Here is a 26,901-nt window from a genome sequence, read left to right as displayed (position 1 = left end):
CGCTTACGCCAATGGAAAACAAAAATATCCATGATTACAAATTTAATATGTTGAGTGCATTGAAATGAAAATATTAACTATTCAACTTACATATATGTATTTGCTGCGGGATGGCTTTTGTCCGCCCTATTATTTTCACAGGAGGGCTTTTGTCCGCCAAGTCATTTTTACAGGGGGAGGGCTTATGTCCACCCTGTTATTTTCACGGGAGGGCTTTTGTCCACCTTGTCACTTTTTGATGGGAGGGCTTTTGTCCTACACTCAATTCATATATCAGCTGATGAAATCGAGTAAATAAAAGCAGTCACAATTTTGCAGGCATTATCAAATCCGATAGCAATTTATATTGTACTCTCCCCAAAATATATTTTCATTGTATGTCTTGGAATTGGAACATTAAAATGCATACTCAAGATGCAAAGAACTTTGAGCATATTGTTTGATAATTTTGCACTGTTCTCATCTAGAATGCTTACACAAAAGAAAGTTAATTGGGATATGTTGAAGAATATCCATAAGAGATGTTATTCACTTGACATCATAAAGTTAATTGACTTTATAACAGACATCATATGACACATCAGAATTTGTTTTTACATCATACATATATCCTTTATTTAAAATCTAAGTCTATGTTTAATTTCGTGCTATTTATTCTCAATAAGATGAAAATTGCATTGATAAAATTTTCAGACTGTTTTCAAATTGATACAGTATTGACATGTTTCTATATTTCCAATACTTGTGACTACTTGCCTCGAAGTTGAAGTGTCTGAGAATTGTTTTTAGTACTTCATATGGATTTTAAAATATTGTGTTTATATTAATTCCACCACTGAAAGTTCCCTCAAGTTTGAAAGATATGATGAGCATTGTGTAGTCACTCCAAAATATTCCACATGCTCAACAATGTTCCACCATATTCCACTATGTTGCACCATGTTCCACAATTCCCAACAATGTTCCAAAATGCTCAACAATGTTCCACCATATTCCACTATGTTGCACCATGTTCCACAATGCCCAACAATGTTCCAAAATGCTCAACAATGTTCCACAAAATGTTCAACAATATTCCACCATGTTCTAAGATGCTCCATCATGTTCAACAATATTCCACCATGCTCCACCATGTTCCACAATGCTTAAGACTGTTCCACAATGCTCATCAATGTTCCACAATGCTAAACAATGATCCATAAGGCTATGAAAGGCCTAATTTGTGCAAACAATCAATGTACTGATTATATACTCATCCCTTGAAATTTTAATGTTTTTTTCTTTCTTACGCATTTTTGACAATAAATTGAAATTTTGGAGATGTTTATTTACTAACATACATGTATATCAATTATGAAACTATGTATAATTAATGTACAGTAAACTTCACTTATAGCGAACACGGTTAAAGCGAACTTCCGGTTATAAGGAACAATTTATTTTGGCCTGAATTTTGCCCTTCTTTATTTAATATGAAAATATACGGTTATAGCGAACACGGTTATATTTAGGAATTATCGCTTATAAGGAACTCATTTCTTAGTCCCAATTCAGTTAAAAGTACAGAAAATTACACTTTTATAGCGAACTCCAAAATATCGGCTATCCATAAATTTATCCCACATTTTCAACTTCCTTATTTGTAGGCACGGATTAAAACTCGCCCGAATGTACCGTTTATCGTTTATTGTTGTCTGTACTTCAATACACTATATTTAGGAAATTTTAAGCACGAGTTCTTGTCACCGAAATAAAACGGTTATTCCTTTTATTGTATAATTTCTTTTCTTTAATAGGTTTCCTCGAGTAAAATAATTTTGATAATTTATAATTGATTTTGAACATAATCACGCATGCTTGCTAATCCATTGAAAACTACAAAGTACGTTTGATTGAAATAAAAAGAAATCTATATCTTTCATAATTAAAAGTCACCCTTAAAATATAATAGAAGATATTCAATATAAAAGGAAGGAAATATGGTAAATCTTGTTTATTCATCATGGAAAGAAAACGAAAAGCACCGAGTTAATAAACAAAATATGATATTTTATGATAAATGAAAAAGAAGTAAAATTAAAACTGAAATACCAAAGGTTTTTCAAATTCCAAAAGTACCCTCTCGGGTATTGTGTCTAAAAAGAATAAATGACTAATTTTTCTAAATCAAATGCTCTTCAAAATGGAATAAACAGTTCGTTATATGTAAATCTGTTCGCTATAAAAACTCCTGATATAAGGAATTTATTCGCTTTATGCTAACAAGGAACTCCGGATATAAGGAACAGATTTTTGAATGTCCCAATGAGTTCGTTATAAGCGGAGTTTACTGTATTTATGTTCTATATGTCTGCTTAAAATTTTAATGGTGAAACTTCATGATTAATATTTTGTGTGAAGCAGACAAACTTTATGAAACACTGCATTGTTTGTTGAACTGGGTTAAACACATGCATGACTGCACATTACAAAATATTCAGAATATGTCAATAATAAAGTTGTCAATTATAGAAAATTGATTTTATCATAAACATACTTTCATTTTCTGTATTTTCACTGTAAAAATATATTTGTCACTGCAGTGAAACACATTTTCTGTATTTTCAATGGTGTCTTGCCAGACTACTTTCTTCTCAATTCAGCCAATACACAAAACTTAAGAGAACGTCTTTGAAATTGAAATGTCAAAACAAAGAAAAATGTATATAGTAAACAGAAATTTCAAGTTTTTTCTATAAATACAGTTCTGGATTTATTTTTATCATGTGGTATAGCAATTATCATATTTTACTCATGGCGACTGCCATTCTTGAAATATTTATTTTCATACCACTCCATGAAAATAAATCCTGTATTTATAGAAAAACTTAAATATCCTCTATATATTTACAATTGTTTCAGGAAAGGTCAGCTGAGTTGAAAGCCACACAGAGTGCCCTTGAAGTGACACAGAGTGCCCTGGTCGAGGCCCGGAAAAATTTAAAGGAGGTGCAAGCCCAGTTTGAGGATGTCAGGTATAGTTGAACTTTGTTTGTTAATTGGTAAATTAATCGAGACTTGTTGAAGATTGATTAAGGTTTTATTGAACTACCAGTGACTTAGATTTTACATGAGAGAACGGAAACGTGAAGGTAAAGGTCATTCTTCAGAGCTACTGTATAAATGATAAACTAAATTGCTTCGGGTTGGGCAACCAAAATGTGTATTCCATATATATTGATGGGTGGGCATGTAAAATCTAAGTCACTGGTAGTTCAATAAAATCTTAATCAATCTTCAACAAGTCTCGATTAATTTACCAATTTTATTGAACTACCACGTGACCAGATTTTCCATGAGATTTCAGAGCTAAGCAATAGTAGTTTATCATCTATTATTAAACAAAAACAGTAAATATATAGTTTCCTATTTGTATTCAGACAATTGTAATTGAATAACATTCACAACTTGTAAACATCTTTTCTATATATTTACTCTAGTATATTTACATCATTCAATACATTTCTCAAAAATAAGGGAGACAAATGCTATACATAAAACTAATTCAGAACATGTTTATTAACTCCCTTGAATGTGTAAAATTCATTTTGTTATAACGCATACAATAAACAAATCATAATGTAACCACCATTATTTTAAATGTTTGTACCATCTAAAATTACATCTGAAAAAGATTGTTCAACAGTTTTGTTATAGTATAGAGCAAACGTTTTTGCTGAACTCCATCCAGCTGCCTTCATTATAGAGTCTATTTGAACACCTCTATTTGCAGCAGCTGATGTTGATGCTGCACGACAACTATGAACACCGAATTTGTTCACATCAATGCCAGACTGTTGCATTAATTGCTTTATCCATCTAGCAACTGTAGTTTTAGTCACTGCCTTAAAGGGTTTTACTGTTGAAATAAACAATTTGAGTTCAGTCCCTCTAAGTTTAGATGTAATTATAATGTAGGTTTCCAATGTATTCACTAAACATAATTTTGGATCATTGAAATATCTACGAATTTGCATTGGTTTCACATGTAACCCAGGTTTAGACTGTTTCACTAATTCTGATACGTGACAAACTACTTGTTCTTTACAAATCTGTAAATCAGACAATTTTACTAAATGAATTGTTTGACATCTTTGTCCGGTTAACAACATAAACAAAGTTGACAATTTTTGAGACAGTTGTAATAAACTCAGTTCATTATTGTTAGGAAGACTAGAAATATATTGCAACACTTTATTTACATCCCAAATATTGTCATATTTAGGCAAAGTTGGTCTGATTGAGAAATAACCCTCTCATAAACTTTTTAATCAGAATGTCATTACCAATATCTTTATCATTTATCAATTTGCATGTAGATGAAATAGCAGATTTCGCTGTATTGATAGCACTATAGCCTAACCCACTTTCATATAATTCAGTTAAAAATTCTAAAACTGTCACTGTAGATGGGTTAAGTGAATCAATTTGTTTTGAACTTGAAAAAAGCAGCCATTTTCTGAAATAAGACCCATACTGCTTTGTTGTTGATGTTTTCCATGATTGTAAAAATAATTTCGATAGTTTTTTCTGATAGACCTCTGTTTTGGAGCTGTTCCCTGATAAGACAAAGGCTCCCAGTCGCATCTTCTGAACAGGATGTTGCTTGTGTGGATTTTTTGGCAGAATTAACGTTTGTTGTTTTGGTAGAATGTACGACTGGGCACAAATCTGTTGTAATAATTGACTGAACCACACCTGTGTTGGCCATAATGGAGCAATCAATACCGCTGAATTCACTCTGTCGAGGATTATTTTCTGAAGACAGTGACTGATCAAACTGAAAGGAGGAAACAAATAAATTTTTTCATTCCATGACAATGTAAATGCATCAACAGCGAATGCTTTAGCATCAGGTTGATAAGATACATATTTTGATATTTGGTGATTCAAATGCGAAGCAAATAAATCTATGTCAAATGTTCCCACTTTCTGTTCTAACATTTTAAAATATGTCGGATTTAACTGCCATTCTATATCTTCATTAACTTGTCTAGATAATCTATCTGCTTCATAGTTATCTTTCCCTGGAATATGAGCGGCACTTAACCAGATATTCCTTTGTTTGCACCACCACCAAATTTCTTTAGCTACTTTATGCAAAATTTAAGGATTTCCCCCCAAATTTGTTTATATAAGCAATTGCAACTGTATTATCCATATATATCCTCAAATGTTCATTCTTAACATCCGCAGCCAACGATTGTATAGTAAACATTGCTGCTTTAAGTTCTAAAATATTAATATGTTCCTCTTTTTCAAATTCATCCCATAATCCCCGAGTATTTGTATTGTTTGTTTTATTAACTCCACCCCAACCTGTTTTGCTTGAATCACTGAATAAAATGACACCAGGGGCATTTCTTATAATAGGTTTTTTCGCTAATGGTAGAAATTGTATCCATTTGTATAAAATGTCTTTGCTTTCATTTGTTAATGTTATCATTTGGTCAAATTTACCCTTGAAAACACCAAGTTTCTCATCTTTTTCATGTTCTAAATCTTTATAAAATAATGGAGCATAATCTACCCCTGGTTCACTAGCCACCATCTTCCCAATAACTTTAGAAAATTCACGAATAGTAATATGTTGCTGAGTAAGTACTTTTTGACATAACTCGATTAAATTTGAAATTCGTTCTGGTGTCATTTTTACTGTCATATTTTCTGAATTCAAATGAATCCTAAAAACACAATTATTTGAGATGGTTTAAACACAGATTTTTCAGGGTGTATTGAAAAGCCCAAGTTATCCATAATATTAATAGTTTCTAAAACATTCTGTTCACAGGAATGGTATGTTTTAGCTTTTAACAAACTATCATCAATATAAGGTATGTTAGAATACCCTTTCTTTCTAAGAAATGCATAAACTGGTTTTAGCAATTTAGTGAATACCCGAGGGCTACACGCTAGTCCTTGTGGCAAAGTAATAAAATGATAATGTTTGTTCTGCCAAATAAATCTAAGGTATTTTCTATGTTCAACATGAATAGGAACACTAAAATATGCATCCTTTAAATCAATAGACGCAAAATAATCCCTGGGTTGAATATTAGCTATTGCTGATTTTAGAGTTTCCATTTTAAAATGGCACTTTGTAACATGATCATTGAAAGCTTTTAAGTTCAAAATAATTCGCACACTACCATCTTTCTTAGGTCTCATGAATATGTTAGAATAGTACTGACCACATTCGTCCGAACTAACCTCTTCAATAATTTTCTTATCTAAAAATTTTTGAATTTCAACATCTACAAGATTTTTCTCAATGTTATTCAATTCAATTGCTTTTGGTACAAAAAACTGGGTTGGCTTAGAATCTAAATCTATTCTAAAACCAGAAACCGTGTTTAATATCCAAGGATCAGTAGACAATTTTGTCCAATTTTTTGCAAATTTTGAAATTTTTCCTCCATAAAAATTCTCGGGAGTATTCATAACTCGAAAATTTTACTTACAGTTATTTCTTCCTGTAATATGCCCCTCTTTGGGCCTGGAATTTTCCTCGATGGGCATTTCTCCCCTATGATGGGTTGTAATTGCCTTGATTCGACTGTTGCGGTGGTTGAAATTGATTCCCTTTCGGGAATCGTTGGCCTAAAAAAGGCTTCGATTTACTTGTTGTGACACTATTCTGGTGGCCACCTAATTTCTGTGCACGCTTTTCTTCCTTCTCACAATTTTCCACCTTTAAGTCTAAGTCATTACCAAAGAGAAATTGTGTGGTTTTTTCTTCCCCTTCACACACCTTGCGATACTTTGTTGGTATTGCTGGTCTTATAAGAGCCCTACGCTTTCGATTAGCCACATTAATGCCTTGAGCCAATAATCTGAACGTATCTTTGGTCAACTCTTTTACTTTCTTAATGTCCCCTTTTTCCATTAGCAGTTCAAGAGATTTAATAACTGGTACAATTGCTAAACTCAAATAGCTCTGTGTTGATTGCAATGCCAAGTCAGATGCTCGTTTTACTTAAATGCAGTCCATAATTCCCAGTTAACTTTGGGAACTCTCAAGTTTTGACAGTTTTCCGGGATTAGGTATTTTTCTCTTAATTTTTTGTCTTCTTCTTCTGGCAACGCACTGTCGATAGCGTTGCAAACAAGTTTCCCTAATGTCTCATTTACGTTAGGCCCAAACTGCGTTTTAGTTTCATAGTCATTCATTAAGTCTGCCAAAAATTCATTGTCAACGTTGTCACCACTCGTTACCGTACTTTCGGTTTCACTTAACAATTCGTCTAATCCATCGTGATTTATTGTAGCAGGGGTGTTGCTTTCCGTTGCAGTCATAATCGACTGTTGGCCATTTCTTTCTTTTTGCATATTTTGTTGCATTTTTGCAACGTTCAGCACTATATTTGCTAAGATTTCCGTCTGCGCTTCTTCCCGTTTCCGGAAAGATTCTTCCATTGAGGAAATCCTTCCCCACAATCCACTGCTGTCTGCGCATGCCGCCATGTGCTCCGAGCCTCGTTCTGGAATTTCTCCAGCATCTCGTTCTAGCGACTGGGGATTCCCCCCATTGTTTACCCTTTCGGGTGAAACGCATTGTTCATTATTTAATTGCGTTTCGCAATTCATATTTTCTGAGATTTCATCCGGATTTCCCGGTGTCTCACTGGCTTTCCCAGCTTTGACTCGCGCTAATTCTTGCGCCCGTTTAATAGTTCTTAATTGAGCCGACAATTTGTTCATTTCGGCCATTTCGGCCATGCACAATTTTTAGTCGAATTTGTAAATTACAAAATCCAATTGAATCCGTTACTTTTATTAATTGATCAGTGTCTTTTTGCAACAAAAAAGTGTCAAATTAAAATTTCACTCCTGATATTAATTATTTTATTCCCAAATTAACAACTTTCCGCGTTTATTTATCGATTTTTTCACAGTATTAGTATCTAAAGAACGACCCTTTCCTAGTAATTTTTCCGTAATGACCTTGACCTTCACGTTTCCGTTCTCTCATGGAAAATCTGGTCACGTGGTAGTTCAATAAAATTAGGTTTTACATCACACCGACACAGTATATGGTGACACTCCAGCTTTGCTGACGGAGGATTAGACCTCAGGCACCCTTCTGTGCGTTATTTCAGACACAAATGGGCACTCTGAGTAGAACCCACAATGTTCTGTAAGCTAGCTGGATAGCTTCCTCACATAAAAAAAAATTCAAAGTCCCAGTCAGGATTTAAACCCAAAGAGGTAAGGGGCAAGTGGTAGTTAAACTTTGAGCAAAAAGTTTCTTCTACATAAAAAGTATATAAATTTGTATTACTTCTGAATTTACTGATTTTGAGAGTAAACATTTTGTGCTAGATGATAAAATTAGGCTTCTGACCTCAGACTAGGCATTGACATTTGGTCCAGGAGTCACATACATCTACATTTGTAATTAGGGAATAACTGCAGCTCACTTTAATGCAAGACCCATAACTGTAGGATGATATTTTGATTGTATTATACACCTTGTGGAATTCCTGGTTCAGGTTTTACATGCTAATTCTTCTCCAAAACCACTAAAGGTATTCATTTTTAACTTGACTCATGTCGTTACAGTCATAATTATCACCCATACTTATAGTAAGCCTATGGAAAATGCTGAATTATTCCCCTTTGTTAACTTAAAAGCTTCCTAATTGTTTAATAAAAAGCACTGAAAAATGATGCCCCTTTAACAGTTTTAGGCTCTAATCAAACCTGTCCAATCTAATATTATTGATATAGCAAATTAAGGCCAGGTTAACCATAAAAATCGCATACCTAGAGCTCGTTGGGACCTTGACATTTTTGTATTCTATATTAGATTTTGTGATTTCTTATAAATAATATGGATAGTAAGAATCTTATATACAACTTTAATATCACAAATGAGACCCAGCAAAAATTTTCTATGTAAACAAGTATGTGTTATTTTTTAGTTTGCTGTAAGTGAAGACTGTTGTATTCATAAACACTGAAAGTCTTAGATTTGAGAAGCTGAATATTCTGTATACCTTGCAGACATGTATATCATTGTAGATGTTGAACAATAAATTATAATTTGATTTTCAATGAAAACAAGAATATAGCAAAAAAATGTTACTATACTGTCTTGTTTCATACTTAAGATTCTGTATTTTTTTGTATGTTTTTTTCACTAAGAAAAATAAATTTGCAATATTATGTGGTATTAATGATAAAGCATGTTTATCAAATACATGTGCCAATTTTGCAACTCCATAAAAATGGTTTTGCACAGCTGTGCATATATTTTGACATGACATCATTTGCTTCATAGAAACATAGTGTTAGGACAGGCTAAATATTGGCATTACACTATAGGCATGTCAATGATTCAAAATGATATTTTTGCACTTTAAACAGTCTTTATTTTGGGTATGTGATAATAGAATATTATATTTGTGCAGGTTCATTATTGAGTTTAATGAACTCATTGAATAAAACAATTTTTTGATTGCCAGAGGGTCACAAAATATAATGTTTGTCAAGCCTGCTTGTGGTGAGCTCCACTTAGTCGCCACTTTTGGCGTATAGTTTGGTGTATGTTCATCCGTATGTGTGTCCATGCGTCCGTCTGGATTTGTCCAGTCTATATCTTGCTCATACCTTGAAGGATTACAAAATAATTTGGTACAAATGTCACCATGAAGGGGTGATGTGTCATACACAAAACCCAGGTCGGCAGCTCAAAGGTCACACTTAGGGGTCAACTCTGTAACTTCCACTTGAATGGAGCGATTTTAATATACAGTTGACTCTCGATAAGTCAAAATCGCTTTACTCAAAATTCCGCGTAAGTCGAAGAATTTCTAAAGTCCCGTCAAATTTCCTTCTTTATCTTTGTATTTTAACTCCGCTTAGGTCAAATTTTGACTTACCGAGACTCCTGTTTAGTCGAAAAGAAAATTTGGTCCCGTCAATTAAAGTCCAACATATTTTCATATTAATTAGTCGAAGTTTGAAAGCAGCCGACTGATCAAAGGTCGGCGACATCAAGTTGAGATGTTGTCACTCGTGATTCACACGTTTCATAGTAATTTTAATTGCCGGTCATCATGTATTATTAGCACGTCGTGAAAGTGGCTTTAATCGGATTTAGGACTTAATTAGTTTTAACAGTTAGATAAGTAATTCAAGATTTAATTGATTTAATTGTGCCTGCCTAGGTATTGATGTGTGTTTTCAACGTAAATGACATTTGTATAATTAATGTTCCGTCATATTGCATACATTAATATGTACTTCCGGTTCACGATAGTTGCTACTTTAGTTTTAGTCCGATGATCAATTTACTTCAAACATTAGATAAATTGTTGTTGAAATGAATGTGTTATTGTGCTTTTATTGTAATTAATTATCATGAGTGCGTATTAAAAGCATGTGCGTTACTGATGAATACTGACAAACTTGCATTTATGTCATTGCTACGAATGCTTGTGTTTATATTTCACTATTAATATCCATGTATTAAATTTTGAATAATATATTTTTGTTAATTTATAATTTGCATTTGTAAGTGATTTACAGTCATTTCAACGGTTAAATATTGCAGCATTGCCGCTATCAACAATAACAAACATACTTCTTTGCACATTCAATCAGGTACATGTATATACATGTACGAATGTCAATGTAATGGCGGCAGATCCACGTTACTCGAATTCCGTTTCTCTCGAAGTAAAATGCCCAGTCCCTTGGATTTCGAGTTATCGAGAGTCAACTGTAACTAGGATCAAATGTTCTCCATAGCGAGGCAGAGTGCCGTGCAAAAAATTCAGGTGTCTGTGTTGAGGTCAAGGTCACACTTAGGGTTAAAGGTTAAATAACTAAATAAAACATTCATTTGCGAGTACAACTACATACATGGATGGATTTTAATATAACTTAGCACAAATAATCTTCATGTTGAGTTGAGTTGTTTTGCACAAAAAGAAGGTCAAGATTACATGAGGTCAAAGGTCAAATAAAAATATTACAATTTGTTTGTCATTTGCGAGTATAACTTCTATATACATGTACATAGATGGATTTTAATATAGCATAGCACAAATATTCTCCGTAAAGAGTTGAGTTGTCTTGCGCAAAATTAATCTCCAGGTCACAAGAGGTCAATGGTCAAATATTGGTTGTCTGCACTGTTTCTTGCTTTTGCTTTGAAGTATTGTGCTATGTAGTCAGAATATTTTTGTCGAACCCGCTTTGGCTAGGCTAGATGGCTGTTCTGTGTTTGTGTGTGCATGCGTGTATCCAAACTTGTCCATGCCATAACTTCTTTGTGGCAATTTTCAAATAACATGTATTGAGGTTTTTAGGCACAAAATTTAATGTTCATCATGAGACATCCTGTCATGCACATGAACCAAGTCACCAGGTCAGAGGTCAAGGTCACCTAAGATGATGCAATGTCAAGATTTTGCCTTGGGTGTAAAAAGGTTGTGTCTCACCTATGTATACATCTTTCTCCTTTTTCTGAAGCTTATAGGTTCAGGTTTGAATTAAGACGGGCAAGCTTGACTTTCTGCCCATGGGCATGTCTTGTATTCAATTCTTTCAATAAATTCAGTATATTATTTATATTCCCTGTTTCTTCAACAGAACGCAGGTGATGTTATCTGAATATAAGAAAGAGAACTCCTCTAAACAACTTGCCCGTATATCGAATGATCTACAGAGGAAACAGGCCGAGGCTCAGAACCTTGACACGCAAACAAAGAGCAGAATGGAGGAGCTTAAACAGTTTGATGCCATAGGTTTCACCAAAGATGAGGTCAGTAATTTATATAACACAGCCAATGTTAACCTTAAGGTAGTCTTACTGTAATACTTTCCCGCCAAAAAATTCTAACATCAGCCAATATCGTAACAAATCATTTGTTTCCGGAATGCTATTTTTCAAAATCTTGGGCATTAGAATATTCACAATCACTCATCCTTTATCGCTATGTAATGAATTCAAGTTATAACAGGATAAAAAATAATGTTATAAAATCTGACCGTTTTATTACGATATTTAGGGCGTCCATGGCGGAGTGGTTAAGATCGTTGACTTCAAACCACTTGCCCTTCACCGCTGTGGGTTCAAATCCTGACTGGGACTTTGGATTTTTTGTGTGAGGAAGCTATCCAGCTAACTTACGGAACGTTGGTGGTTCTACTCAGGTGCCCGTTTGTGCCTGAAATAATGCATGGAAGGGCACCTGAGGTCTTCCTCAACCAGTAAAGCTGGAACATTGCCATATGACCTATACTGTGTTGGTGTGACGTAAAACCCAATCAAACAAAGAAACAAATTACGATATTGACCAATAGCAGGAAAGCATTACAGTAAGACTACATTAATTGACTAATATAAAGACTAATAAAATGTTATATGAAGTTTAACATCTTTAACCCTACAAAAACATTGTTGGCATAAAATTTTCTTTTCTTACAAGAGACAGATAGTCATTGCCACATTCTAATTATGTACTTGCAGTGTTTTTTCCTTTAAATTGAAAGAGAAAAGCTAAGAAAGTAATATTTTTCATAAAATTTAATCTTTTTTTTTGTATTTACATGAAATGATGAATTATAAACAAAAAAAACATGTCATGCAAAACAACAATCATCTTATTGACATTTTCATGATGATAATGTACAAAACTGGATATGTAATATTTAATTTACATTGATATGAACATTTTTCATCCTTTTCTTTAATCACATGTACATCTTCTTGTGCTATTAGAGTAAAACCTTTCTACAACAGCCAGACAGTTTGTTGACTGTTGTAGAGGGGTGTCTGTTGCTCAGAGGGTTTGTGTTATGGGTGAAACTTTTATTAGTTTTACTGTAATTGAATTAATTAGATTCTAGAAACATAAAAAACTAGGAATACAGGACATTTTAAAGTGGTTGTTGTCCGTATAATAATTTGTAATTATAGGTATTCATTACTATTTATTAAGTTTGATATAAGTTAAGATAAACTTAACTTAAAATATGCCTTATGTCTTTTTACATCTTAAGAAATAGATACCGGTACATGTAATCAACAATATGATCATATCTTGAAAATATTACATTAAATATGAAATTAGACATAAATATTAAAATAGATAACATACACACTCTCATTCATACATAACAATATTACAAATGTATTTAATTTACATTTCCTTTTTTTATTTTATAATTCTACTATTTTTATTTTTTTTTATTTTTTATTAAACATAAAAACTGGGGTCAAATATTTTGTTGGTTGCATTACATCTTACTCAGTTTATTTGTGTACAAAAAAACTTGTATCAATACATCAATGGAAAATAAAATTATCTTTTATATCATGTAAACTTTACAAATTAATCAATGAAGCAAATGATTCATGTTAATGATGAAAATTTTCAAAAGTTGCAGATTTGTTATGTTCATATTATTAGTATGTTGTATTTTTGAGCACAATTTTGCAAACATCTGTTTGTATTCTACTATAATTTTTCACATTTACACAATAGATACATTAATTGTTAAATTGTTAAAAAAATGTTTATCTGACACTGGATCCATAGATCAACAAAACTAAGTTATAATTATGTGATATAATGTAACAATAATTTCAGAAATTAAATTTTGAATGAATGATGATGGTCTGATGTGTTTATCCCATTGTTAGTGTTGTACCATATCTTGTCATGTCCTTTACATCATTTTATAAAATTTGATATAATTGTCATCATTGTCCTCCATAAATCTACTAACACAAAGTGTACTAGTGTCAGCACACCAACATACAGCTTGAGTAAAATCTACATCCTCCAGTATAGCTTTACTGTCTTTAAAGTCACCACTTACTCTGTATATACAATCACTTGAGCAACCATTCACTAAGAAAGACCCATCATGTAACAGTGTTATACCCCTTGGTCCTTTAATTCCTACTGATCCTATCATCTCTCCCTGCCAGTTGAATCGTAGAACTACATTGTTGCGACAGTCAGATACATAGATTGAATGACTGTTTGTTGTGACAAACTCAGGAGAACTGAATATATTGTAACCTTTGGAATCTTTATCAACTGTAATTGCAGTATTACCTTTCAAATCAATGATTTGTAGTTTAGCAGGATCTTTAAATGTGACTGCAAGTTTTCCCTGATGATGACTGATACCTTGACAATATCCATCTACCTTCATTTTGTTCTTCAGTGAGAGTGAGTCTGGGGAGAATGAAATGAACTGTATTGTTTCTCTACTCGGTAATGTAACAGCAAGTAAATCACTGGAGACAATGGTGATATTCCAGGGTTTTGAGTCAAGCTTTAATTGTTTTATTGTTCCACTATTGATGTTTATCATTTTAATAGACTGATTTTCAAAATCTGCTGCAAATATTTGATTTTGAGGTGAAACAGCTATACCAGTAATCCAACAATTCTTTCATCTGAGGATGATTTAGCATTGATTTTTCTAGGGGTAGACAATTTCATTGCTACTGCACCTTGATTCTTTTGTTCAGCTGGCTGTTTCTTATTCTTACTGCTCAATGTTCCTAATGATTTCTCATCTTGAAAGAATTTCTTGATAGCTTGATTTGGTTCAAAGATGTACTCATCAATGTCATTGATTGTTGGTAGTTGTGATATTATATTGTTATTATCTTGAATCAGTTGCTGAGCTCTCTTAAGTTCAGTAAACAGTTGGTCAGTTTTCTTGTTTGAATTGAGATGTTTCAGAGTATCAGCTGATGCTTGAAGTGATTTGTTGATGTCATCACATGTTGTTTCTGTTGTTTTCAACTTTTTGTTGTTGTCTTGTTGGATTGTTGTAGCAGTATCTTTAACCTCCTTTTCTAGTTCATCTAATCTCTTGTTTATCTCTTTTCTAAAATTTTCAATTTCTGCTATAGCATCTTTCAGAGAAGTTGTTGATATACCAACTCTTTGTTTCAGGTCACTTGTCATCTGATAGCATTTGTTTGTCAATTTATCAATATCTTTCAGAGTTTTCTTGAACTCAGTGCTGTCTAAAATCTGCCCTGATATGTCTGGTATGTAGTCAACATGACAGGATGTTGGTGTGTGTTCAAGGGTCACACATACATTACATATAAGAGCATGATGGTCATGACAGTAGAATTTAATCACTTCTTTGGTGTGTTTAGTACAAGGCTTTGTAAGATTACCAGTCTGTGGATTGGAAGTAGATTTTGATGATCCATGGAGTTTTTGTTGTTGTGGCATATGATCTCTATCTAAAAGTTGGTGATGGCGTAGTGGTTTTGGTAGTCTGTGAGTTTTGAAGCAAGATTGACATAAGTGTTCCTCACAATCTACACAGTAACCAAAGGCAGGAAGCCTGATATCAGCTCTGTCACATATTTCACAATAAATGTCAAAATCTTCAGCACCACCTTGAGATAGTGTAGATGAGAATTTTTTAGATGCCTTTTTACCAGGAACAGCCATTATTCACCTAGAATACACAAATAGCATACAGTTATTTATGACCAGCAACAAATTTCTTCAAAGAAGAAATTTGATTTAGATTCTTTAACCTTGGTTGCTACTGCCCAATAAAATATGTTACCCCCTAGCTCCAAGTAATTTGTATGATTCCAGATTATTTCATCACCTTAAATGCCTTCACATTAATAATTGCAAAATCTTTGATTCTAATCTCTACTTGATCCATTGAAAGATGTGGGTGGGGTATAAGAAAATTATTGTCAAGGTTATTGTAGGTCAATGTTATAATGTTCATAAATAAGATGATGTAAAATTGAGTTTTATTAACTTCAAAAACTTCAAAATAATATTATAAACTCACAATGATTTATCCTGCTTGCAAATACACAAAGTTTAGTATTTTTAATGTTTCTCGTCTGACAAGTGAATTCCAGTCTATCCCCTGATAGGAAAACTTTACAAAATCAAGCACTGATTCACAAGCCAAAATCTGTTCAATATTCGAAGTATCATGTAACATGATATAATTATACACACAAAAGACAATTCAATATTTTACATTTTGTAAATGCTTGATGTCAGTCCGTACATCTATATATAATATATATTATAGATAATTTAAACTATAGTCTAGTTTATATGTTTCAGTTTGTATTGAATAGTTAAATTAATTGGCATGAATGGAATTAAATTGCTTGTTGACAATGTGAAGTTTAATCATTTGATACGAAAAATATATGTCCTTCACAATCACAAGGATAGATCTTGAAATGAAATAATTTTTTATGTCTTCACTATAAAATCATAATCATGTTTTGTCTAGTACATGTGTAATGTAAGTGTGACAAATTTTATACAATATTTAAAGTACGAAATTTTTCTTGATTTATTTTTGTTTGTTTAATGAGTTTTCCCACATCCAGGTCATCATAGAGCATAATTGTCGTGAATCAAATTGTCACAGAATGTACTGTCATAATCTTATTATTATGTCTCCCAAAATTTTTGGGAGACATATTGTTTTTGCCTTCACCGTCTGTCTGTCTGTCTGTCTGTCTGTCTGTCCACATTAAGTTTGTCCGGCCTTTACAGGTCAAACTACTGGTTGGATTTCAACCAAATTTTACAGGAAGTGATCAGATCATGCTTAGTTGTGCACATCACCAGCACGGTCTGCTTTGCTGCACAAAATGGCCGCCAGAGCTAAAAATAGAAAAATCTTATCAAACTACTGGTGGGATTTCAACCAAACTTTACAGGAAGTGATCAGTACCATCTCTAGTTGTGCACAACAATTTTTACAGGCTGTACAAATAATGGTAAAATGTTTACTATAATACATTGTATAATTTTATTTTTACAGGCTGTACAAATAATAGGAGAGAATGAGAAGATGAAGAGTAGATTAAGGAATCTAGATGCCATACATGCTGAGAGAGATGAGTTGATACAACAGCTTGATACTACCAAACAAGAATTGTTTACTGAACAGAGGAAAGCTAGAACTAAAATTGATGAACTTAAAGAAGTAAGTACCCTCAAGTTAAAGAAGGTAGTTCCTCACTGTTCTTGATTAAAGAAATAACTTTATGCTCTTATGACTGTAAAGAAGTAAGTTCCTATAAGAATTAATAATTCCTGTATTTTTACCCTTAACCTGCTGAATTTCTTAAATGGACTTTTCCAATTTCCATTTTGGAACAGTCCATAATAAATTATTGGGGATATCAAGTTGAGAATTTGAATTTGGCCAGCCAACAGTATAGAGCCTCAGGTCAGACTGCATGGACTAAAAACTTTTGCCTTCAGCAGGGTAATGGTTAAAAAAAAGTAAGTTCATGTTCCTATACATGTGATAAAGAAGTCAAGAAATAAGTTTCTGTACTTTAGAGAAGTAAATTCTTGTACCCTTAAGAAGTAAATTCTTACTTTAAAGAAGTATGTTCCTGCACTCAAAGAAACAAGTTCCTGTACTTCATGGAATAAATATCTAGAGCTGTACCTAAAGAAGTAAGTTATTGTACTGAAGAAGTAGGTCTTATTACTTTAAAAAAATTCCTGGATGTTGAAAAAGAGCATGACCTGTACTTAAAGTAAGTTCTTGTGCCTCATAAAGTAATATTTAGTTTCTGTACTTTAAAACGTAATTTCTTGTAAATATACTTAAAATTGATTGTCCAGAACCTGTGTAAGTTCCTGCTTTTACTTTTTTGTTTTTATGCCTCCAGGCATTATAGTTATTGAACTGTCCTTCCATCTGTCCATACAAGGTTAACCTAAAATGCCAAGTTAGATTTTTCCTTAAATGCCAAGTTAGATTTTTCTTAAGTTCTACCTATACCAATGACTTCATAATTTACACACTTACTAATAAACACAAAGTACATGATCTGGTCAAGTTACATAACTAAGGCTTCAATTTATTCCAAGATATTGCCCTTTTCAGCACTTTCAAAATGAATATGATCAGCAAGTTGGACATAACCTTAAGTTGTATCTGTACTAAAGGCTTCATAATTTCTACACTTACTTATCAATACAAGGTACACTCTATTGCCAAGTTATGTAACTGTGCCGTCCATATTTCATTGCTAAAATAAACTACAATAAACATAAAAAAAGTTATGATTATTTTCAGGAGATTGAGAATGTTACAAGTACATATGAGCAAACACAGACTGAGAGGGATGAAGCCAATAAAAAACTGCAGAAACTTGAAGCTGCATACAGGAAAATGGAGAAAGAAAAAAATGAACTAATTCAGGTAAAAGCATTATCATACACATGAATATTAAAAGCCTCACACCTCTAGTTTTATGCTAAATTTCATGAATTCTTTTTGTAAATGTATTAAAAAGTAAAACATTGTAAGGTGAGCAAAGACAGTAATTGACACAATGCAAACAGCACTTAAAGTCTACAATTTTTACCAAAAATATACAAATTCAGCCATTACTGCATTAGTCATGCAGGTGGAATATTGTGATAAATACAGTGTTTATCATTTTCATGTGTGAAGTTAAATAAGCCAGAAATTCAACAAGATAGATCAAAGTTTTATAATAATCAGCATTCATCTAGATTTAATGTTAAAGGGACTCCACTGAGGTTTATAATCCTAAAAAAAAAACATTTGAATTTCTTTCAAGAATGAGCTGGGGAACTTTAAACAGAAATATATACGAATTAATATATTATAAAACATTCAAAGAAAAGCAAAATTAATGTGTGTGAAAATTATTGTTCTTATTCAATTTTAATAATATCATTGAAAAGATTTACCTATTCAATCATAAAAAATGCTTTTCACTTGGTTATATCATGTCTTACCTCCCTAGGACCATTTTGAGGGTTACAAGTATATCATATGATGAACATCAGATAAAAATCTCTCACAATTCTATAATCTTCATGAAAACTGATACAAATCTTTCACATATAAGTGAGCTATGAAAATATATTTTTTGATTTGTATAAAAGAATTGAAAAATTCACCTAAATCAGCTGTAAACATAAAAAAATCATATTTGTCAATTATATTACAAAGTATATAGAACATTGAGTACCAAATGGTCACCTTTTTGCCAAGGGAGGTAATTATATATTGGTCAGAACTATCTGTTGATAGTACCACATCACTGTCTAGTTTTTATCTTATATACATGTATTCACTTTAACAGGCAATTAATTCTGAGGTAAGTAATCAAACCAGTGGATCACTGTTTAGTTGACATGTAGTTAAAAAGTCGCTAATCTAATGCTAATTGTTGATAACAAGTCATAAAATCTATGTTAGTAATTCTGCAAAAAGGCACTAAAAATGTTTATGCTATTTATGGTAAATATCATGTAATAATGCTATATTTACTTTATCCTAATTGTCTAAATTTGTAAAAGTGGACTACAAAAAGTAACCCTGCTTAAAATTTAGAACACAATCATGTATTTCTATAAAGGGATTTCATTATCTTAAATGAATATATGAGCCGTGCAATGACAAAACCAACATAATGGGTTTGCGACCAGCATGGATCCAGACCAGCCTGCTTATCCGCGCAGTCTGATCAGGATCCATGCTGTTCACTTACCAACTCTATTACAAGTGGAGAAACTGATAGCAAACAGCATGGATCCTGATCAGACTGCGCGGATGCCCAGGCTGGTTTGGATCCATGCTGGTCAGAAACCCACTATGCTGGTTTTGTCGTGACGCGGCTCATATGTACAGTGGTTGAGCTGTTAAGGTCATTGACTGCAAACCACTTGCCCTCACCGCTGTGTAATTGAATTCCATTAGAGGCTTTAGATCCTTTCATGTCAGGAAGTTTGATAAGACTAATTAAAATGAGCCGCGTCTCGACAAAACCAACATAGTGCGTTTGCGACCAGCATGGATCCAGACCAGCATGCGCATTTGCGCAGTCTGATCAGGATCCATGCTGTTCACTTACAAACCCTATTACAAGTAGAGAAACTGATAGTGAACAGCATGGATCCTGACCAAAGTGAACAGCATGGATCCTGACCAGACTGCGCGGATCGCAAACGCATTATGTTGGTTTTGTCACGACGCGGCTCATATATTGTTATTGTGAGTATATGACAGTAAGTAAAATACAATTTTGTGTCAGCATGTTAATGCCCCAGAGCAGTATTTGAATTGTAGAGGAAGCGATTTATTATCCCACAAGATTACATTTTTGCTAGATTTTCCAGGACCATGTTTATAATACGAGGAAATTTACCAATATGTAGGCTGCCATGTTATCAAAAAAGTGTTATGGTTTTTGAAAAAAGTAACAAAAAAGAAGTTGCCAAAATGTAAAGAAAAAGCAATAAAGATAAAGAAAGTGTAAATTATTCTCAATATTGTGAAAGTGTAAACAAATTTGATATAAAAAAAACAAGATGGCAGAAATTGATAAACTCCAAAGGCTAATGAATCCTGCACAAGGGAATCAGTTTGGGTCAGCATTGTAAAATTTTCTTGTTTTTGAGCTTCTTATCCCTATGTGATGTAAGACTCTGTTTATGCGTGTCATTCATTAATCAAAGGTATACATATTTCCTTAAATACAGGGTTAAGTTTGAAATATATAGTAAGATGGAAACAATATAGAATTTATCATTGCCTATTTACATGACTTGTGCAATAGAAATATATTGCAATTAAATAAATTAGTAGTTTCATGCCTGTTCTCTAATAATTTAGTTGTTTCATACCTGCTCATTTATAAATTTAGTAGTCTTATATGTGTATTTGTATAGTATATATGTTTTAATTATTTTTAACAGTTTAATACTTGTAAGGTGCAGAGCTTATAGTCTCACATGTGCTATATATAGATGTGATGACCTTTTATGATTGTTTTTGTGCTTTTACTATTTGAGCAACAACAGTACACTTTATCTCACCAGTTCACAAGAAAGTGATCAGCGCATTTTTCTTATTTTTAAAATATTTTTACCAAGCTGTAACTGTAAAAGTTTGTTTGTACCCCTGAGGCTGGGTAAGATGGGGAAAAAAAAACTACATTTACCGAGTTCTGCAGTATCTATATTGAACCATTTTTACTCGTCAAAAGCTTAGTAATATACTGATAATGGGTGCAACACTGTATAATCAAAGCACAGAAGGCGCTGAATTTGTTTGGGTCTCATAATGTCAGAAAGATGCAACACTGATATTCGATTCAATGTTTATTTGACTTTAACAATTTAAAAAAAAAATGAGTTGCCTTTACTGGGATTTGAACTCCAGACCTCTCGATCCGTAAGCGAGTGTGCAAACCCCTCGGCCACGGTGAAGTTATATGTTAACGACCTGAAGAAAACCATATTATTCTAAATTAGGGTTTGTAACTCTTATTATTTCGACGCTAAACCTGTTGTTTAACACAGATGTAAATAATCATGGAGCTTACTATAAGCATGTATATCTATAAAGAATAAAACAATATAAGAAATCTTCGACCAATCGGGAACTATTTTGCTTGAAAATTAAAGCGCCTGTCATTTGACAATCTTTACGCAGTGATCTCCCCTGAATTTTTCGTTGTTAGTGTACATATAAAGGGAAGTAACGGCTTCAAAAAAGCAGACTACTTTCGGCATTTGCAATTAATAGCATCAGGGTCTGAAATTTCGCTACCATTATTAGTTTGGTCTGACGACCCAAACAAATAAAAATGTTAGGATGGTCCCCTATGGTTCCACTGTTGTTATTATTTCCAGCAAATTGTACACATAAATAGAACTTGTATTTACTATTTTAATACGCTGTGTTTAACTGTCGCATCTTGCCTTTAAAATACACCCGTCATTCATTGAATAACTCAATGATTTAAATTAGAAACATCTATGGTCATTCAGCCATGTTTTGAATGGCAGCTTAAACGGAGAGCACTATGGTACCGTGGTATGTAAATTGATGGCCCTTTTTGGCTTCAGTAGAACATTTTCAATAAAATATGACCTCACTACAGTTTCAGCAGACGACCTTCACTTGTCAGAACATGAAATTATCAGTTTAACTGGTAAATGTGGGGTAAAATTTAAAAATATTTCCAACACACTCGGGTAGTTTTGGATTTCCTATCAATGACAGAAATTTATTTAAAATGAAAATGTTTCTAACAATTTTTATCCGAATTAAAAAAGCAGCACTTCCACTTTCACTTTAATGATGGAATCATTCAATTGGGTCCGTTCAGTGTGTAAAGAAACACATTTTCTGATTGCACCGGAATAGGCAAGGACGCGGTACCCGCGCGGAGTAGTATATGTGAATTAAAATCACTTTAAGTTACAGAGACATGTCAAACATTGTGTATGTTATGATTAGAATGGAGCAAATTAGTTGTTATTGATATATATAATATGGCTACAATTCTTTACCAGTTATTTATATAGCAATGGTAGTTTTACATTATTTTACATTATGAAACTTTCAGAAAAGGTGATTTTTTTCTAAAAAGCAGTTGCATCTTTCTTAAAATCTACAATTTATCTGCCATATGTGACAAAAAGATAGTATTAAATATAATGAAATGCAATTCTTGACCTTTGACCTTTATAAAATAACAAAAAGTATGGAAGATCTTATATGCCATTATTTTAATATAGTCTACATGACTAGTGCTGCTTGATTGAAATTGGTACATTGGACCCAGTCAACTAATGGAACCAACCTTAAGTCCATTGTAAAAATGTTTTTTGTTTTTTTTTAAAGATATTAAAACATTTTAGAAAAATAAAAATTTGCATTTTTTTTTTCAGGAGAAAACTCGTCATTATGAAGAGGAACGTGAAAAGTACAAGACGGAGAAAAGTGAGTTACGTAAACGTAACTTAGACGAGATGGAAACAATGAGACAAGATCTTATCAGAATGACAAATAAGGTCGCTGGGTTACAAGATGAAGTAAGGGCAAAAGAGGAACTACATTTACAGCTCAGGTTTGTAACATTCACAAAATGTATTCATACATAGTGAACAAATTTTTGTAGCCAAATATAAAAAAATGCTCATGAAGTGCTAATCTTGCATGTGGCCTAAAACTGCTATAATTGCATTGATTTGCAGACTTGCATAAGCATCCCTGCTTGAAAGCATTAAAAAGTAAATATTTCCATTTGTCAACAATGTCAAATAAAAGGGACTCCACTGATGTTTTTTTGACATGACAGGACTGGATTTTTTTTTTCAAGATTAATATTCTTTTTGATGTAGGTAAATCAGACAGAAAACGTGTGCAAACTTTCAGATCATTCCCTCACTCTTTTTTTCCAGAACAATAATTTTATTTGTGAAAAATGTCCAAAAATATAAAAGTGTTGCAATGCTTTTCACTCAAATTGGGCTAACAGACACAAACATATGATTTTCAATATATTTCTGCGTAACTGTATAACTTATTATCTTTTGGAATTTTTTCTGTTTTATGTGCCCCAGCAGATCAATGTATAAAATTAAATATGATGTTTTTAGGTATTTGGACCTCAGTAGAGTTCCTTAAAATTTGATACCTCAGCAATCCAGACTAAATGCCTCTATGTTGATGCCTGATATGTCTGAAATAAAACATTGGAAAAAACACTAGAACATATTGATTATTATACTTGTTGCTTAATTTTTAATAAAGCAGACATATTGATATAATTATATACTTTTGCTTTGTAAAATTAAATGTAGAAATTGTAATGCCATAATTTGTAATGACATATGATTTGTATGTTGTAGGGATCAGATTTTGACGCTGCAAGAGAAGTATGACAACGAGAAAACCAGTCGTAACTCGATCCTCGACGAACACAAAAAGACCCTTCAGACTCTTAGAAAAGATACTGTAAGTTATACGGCAATTTCCTTGGAGATTATATTTAAAGCTATGTTAGGGTGTTGATCATTGGTAGAATATTAAATTTTGTTTTTATCATGACGAAAAAATATACTAAAGAACCGAAATGGAATGAAGAATGTTGGTAAATTCCTGATAAAGGGGTTGTCACAAATATAAAAATCATCACTAAACATTCTTGATACTGAGGAAATGAGTATAATGATTAATTTTAAAAAGTTTAAATTTAAAAAAAATGAAAGGAAAGCTTGAAGAGGCAATTAACAGCAATGTGTTACTTGTGTTTTCTTCACCAATGTAAACATTAAACTATTATTTGCCTGAGCTTTCCAGTGTTCACAAAAGAGAAACAGCGGTTTGTGGTTTAGGCATCAGCTGCTAAATACAGGGGTTGCCAGTTAGAGCCCTACTTATTTTCACTAACTTTCCTTGTTTGACAGCTGAGTAGTGGTTAGTTCCAGGAAGCGGGCTGGAAAAATGATTGAAGTTTTACATTAAATATCCGGTTGTATTTCAGGACACAGCCATGGTTCAGATGAGAGAGTCGTTATTCCTTGAGAAGCAGAAGACAGTTGATATGATGCGTGAAGAGTTAGATCAGGAGAGACGGGACATCGCGGCACGTACAGAGGAAAGGTATGCGGCACAAATCACAGAGCTTGAGACAATCATTAAGGTATGAAGACATAGTTTGGCTACATCATGTTTGGCTAGAATTAGTTGAGTTTATACAAATTTATTTTAGTTTGATTGTGTTGGAAGCTATATTAGCTTATTGAAACACTCTCAAATCCGTTCCTGGAATGGAATAAATGTAAAGTTTCTTGCTGAAGGAAACAACGGCTAGCCCTGACAGGGTTTGAACCCATGTGGTCAACAATCCTTAGATTACTAGTCCGACATGTTAACCACTCGGCCACACTGTTTGGCTAGAATTGAAATGTGCTACAGTTTAAATTAAGTCTAAATATTTTGGGTTTTTTTAATATCTTTGGTTAAAGTTGAAGTCCATAATTCCGTTTTGTCTTATTGCCATACTGTGGGTCACTTTACATCAAGGTACATGTATCTTAGGCAAATATCAGCAGCAGAAGATATTGTATTTTTATTTGGTTTTTTTAGTTTTATAACTATCTCAGCTTTATTTACAAGATATAGATGAAACATAGTTACAATAAAAACCTGTCTTTAAAGCCCAATGCGGAATAAAACAAAGTGGTCTTTGCTGTTAGGTTGCTCTTAAAAGAAAGTTTTTTGCAAACAAATTAATCAAAATAGGAATTTATAATTGGTTACCATAAGTCACAAGTTTTCTTTATAAACTTTATATAATTATGGTCTGATATAATTATGGTCCATATAACAGGATGGGTGCCAAAACTAAAAGTAGAAAGAAAAGCCTTCACAAGATATCTTTCCGTCCTTGACTTTCAGAGTAGATTCTGGTGAAATTTTATAGGAAATAGTAGCAGTTGCTCTGTTACTTCTTTATGTATTTTTGAAATGGCTAGTACTAAGTAGTTATTAAAATGATTTTAGCGAGCTACTGCAAAAATAAGAGCTTATTGCTATTTTTTAAAGATTGAATAATTGCAGCCGATTGCAAAATCATTTTTTAGACACAATTTTAGTAGTTGCTTTCTGGCTATTTTATGCAACAATTTTGTTTTAGAATGCAGGTGATGATGGAAAAAAGTTATCTGTGAAGTATGAGAACTTAATTTAGCAATAGCAGTTTACATGTATTTTTTGTGGCTGTTTGATGCTAAACTAGATCAAATTTTAATATATAATTTTTTTGTGTGACTTTTTTATGCTAAGAACAAAGTTTGGTGTATACTTGTGTGATCATTTTATGCTAAGTTAGGTATATTTTGTAGTTAACTTATTTTGTGGATACATTTTATGCTAAATGTTTGTTACAGGCTAAATCAGATGAGATTTTACATTTGAGTAAATTAGCTGCTAAATTAGAAACAGATCTGACTAGAAGTAAGGTGAACATGGAGGATGAAATAAAAATGCAGGTAAAATAAAACTCCCTACAAACAATTTTAAGCATAATCAGCATGATCAATAGCCAAAATTTTCTGTCCTTACATTTGAGAAGTTTTTGTTCTAGAATTAAATTAAATCTACACCAAGATTTAAACAATTTAGTTCACAGTAGCCCATCCTTAGCCTTAAATCATTATTACAAACCCTACGACCTATCAAAAGATGCAAATTCTTAAGTTCCATCTTAATTACAAGGGAGGTAACCTCGCTCTAGAGGCCAAACTTCTCTCACAGTGATTACCTCCCTTGGCAGAAATGTAATCTCTGTACTGATAAGGGGAGATCACTGCATATGAGATTGTTCAGAGGCATTAAAATTGTTACATGATTATGTCTCTTTAATTCCTATATACATGTACATATACATATACATTGTATAATACAAATTGTTTATATAAATATAATTGAATGATTAAACAAGACTTACCGACGAAGGAGGGAAGTTGAAGTTTGATCTGGATTTTATTGACTGCAAACTCCTGAAGGGCTCACACAGAGAGATGACGTAGCTCATTACTTATGCAGATTCAGTCTTTAGAGTCCTAGTGTCTAGTTTTGTTTCCATAAAACAAAACTAGACATGAAAAAGCGCATGTACAGAGAAATCAAAATTTGGGTATGGGTGGGTGGGTGTGAGCCCTTCAGGAGTTTGCAGTCAATAAAATCCAGATCAAACTTCAACTTCCCTCCTTCGTCGGTAAGTCTTGTTTAATCATTCAATTTTATTGACTGCATAACTCCTGATAGGGCCCCACAGAGATTTTAGAGATATTTCTCTGTCAAAGCTTCAAGTTTTTGTAAAATAAATGATTTGACAAATAACTTCCATATGGTGTTATACTTGTATTTGAAATAATAATTTTTTGAAATCATGTACATGTAAAGTATAACATTGAATATAAGGCAAAGCACATTTTAAAATTATGACAATTTACTAATCCAGTAAGCACATTTGCATAGTATGATCTTCCACAATCTGTTTATTATAAAATTTAT

The 26,901-nt window shown here is 32.8% G+C and overlaps 3 protein-coding genes across 3 annotated transcripts in view; 1 reads left to right on the top strand and 2 right to left on the bottom strand.

Annotated features, from left to right (window-relative positions):
• Nucleotides 1–26,901, top strand: part of LOC132750012 (trichohyalin-like) — a 157,478-nt gene that overhangs the window by 82,017 nt on the left and 48,560 nt on the right. The window contains exons 16-24 of the mRNA XM_060739962.1: nt 2,902–3,014; nt 11,641–11,812; nt 16,852–17,016; nt 18,127–18,252; nt 19,169–19,183; nt 22,767–22,945; nt 23,730–23,835; nt 24,365–24,523; nt 25,773–25,874. Coding sequence (XP_060595945.1) covers nt 2,902–3,014; nt 11,641–11,812; nt 16,852–17,016; nt 18,127–18,252; nt 19,169–19,183; nt 22,767–22,945; nt 23,730–23,835; nt 24,365–24,523; nt 25,773–25,874 — 1,137 coding nt within the window. The remainder of the gene's footprint in view (nt 1–2,901; nt 3,015–11,640; nt 11,813–16,851; nt 17,017–18,126; nt 18,253–19,168; nt 19,184–22,766; nt 22,946–23,729; nt 23,836–24,364; nt 24,524–25,772; nt 25,875–26,901) is intronic.
• LOC132750010 (uncharacterized) lies at nt 4,680–8,038 on the bottom strand. The gene is made up of 2 exons (XM_060739959.1): nt 6,501–8,038; nt 4,680–4,819 (listed from the first exon to the last, which is right to left on the bottom strand). Exon 1 carries the CDS (start codon nt 7,756–7,758, stop codon nt 7,012–7,014), a length of 747 nt encoding a protein of 248 aa, XP_060595942.1. The 5' UTR covers nt 7,759–8,038; the 3' UTR covers nt 4,680–4,819; nt 6,501–7,011.
• On the bottom strand, nt 12,582–15,996 carry LOC132750009 (E3 ubiquitin-protein ligase TRIM33-like). The gene is made up of 2 exons (XM_060739958.1): nt 15,850–15,996; nt 12,582–15,495 (listed from the first exon to the last, which is right to left on the bottom strand). Exon 2 carries the CDS (start codon nt 15,486–15,488, stop codon nt 14,436–14,438), a length of 1,053 nt encoding a protein of 350 aa, XP_060595941.1. The 5' UTR covers nt 15,489–15,495; nt 15,850–15,996; the 3' UTR covers nt 12,582–14,435.

Source organism: Ruditapes philippinarum, unplaced genomic scaffold, assembly GCF_026571515.1.
Source record: "Ruditapes philippinarum isolate M1 unplaced genomic scaffold, ASM2657151v2 ctg330_1_1_1_1, whole genome shotgun sequence".
Classification (NCBI taxonomy): domain Eukaryota; kingdom Metazoa; phylum Mollusca; class Bivalvia; order Venerida; family Veneridae; genus Ruditapes; species Ruditapes philippinarum.
This window is presented reverse-complemented; position numbering and strand designations above follow the sequence as displayed.

Excerpts from the sequence above, each read along its gene's own strand:
- LOC132750010 (XM_060739959.1), bottom strand. The coding sequence starts at position 7,758 with ATGGCCGAAATGGCCGAAATGAACAAATTGTCGGCTCAATTAAGAACT.
- LOC132750009 (XM_060739958.1), bottom strand. The coding sequence starts at position 15,488 with ATGGCTGTTCCTGGTAAAAAGGCATCTAAAAAATTCTCATCTACACTA.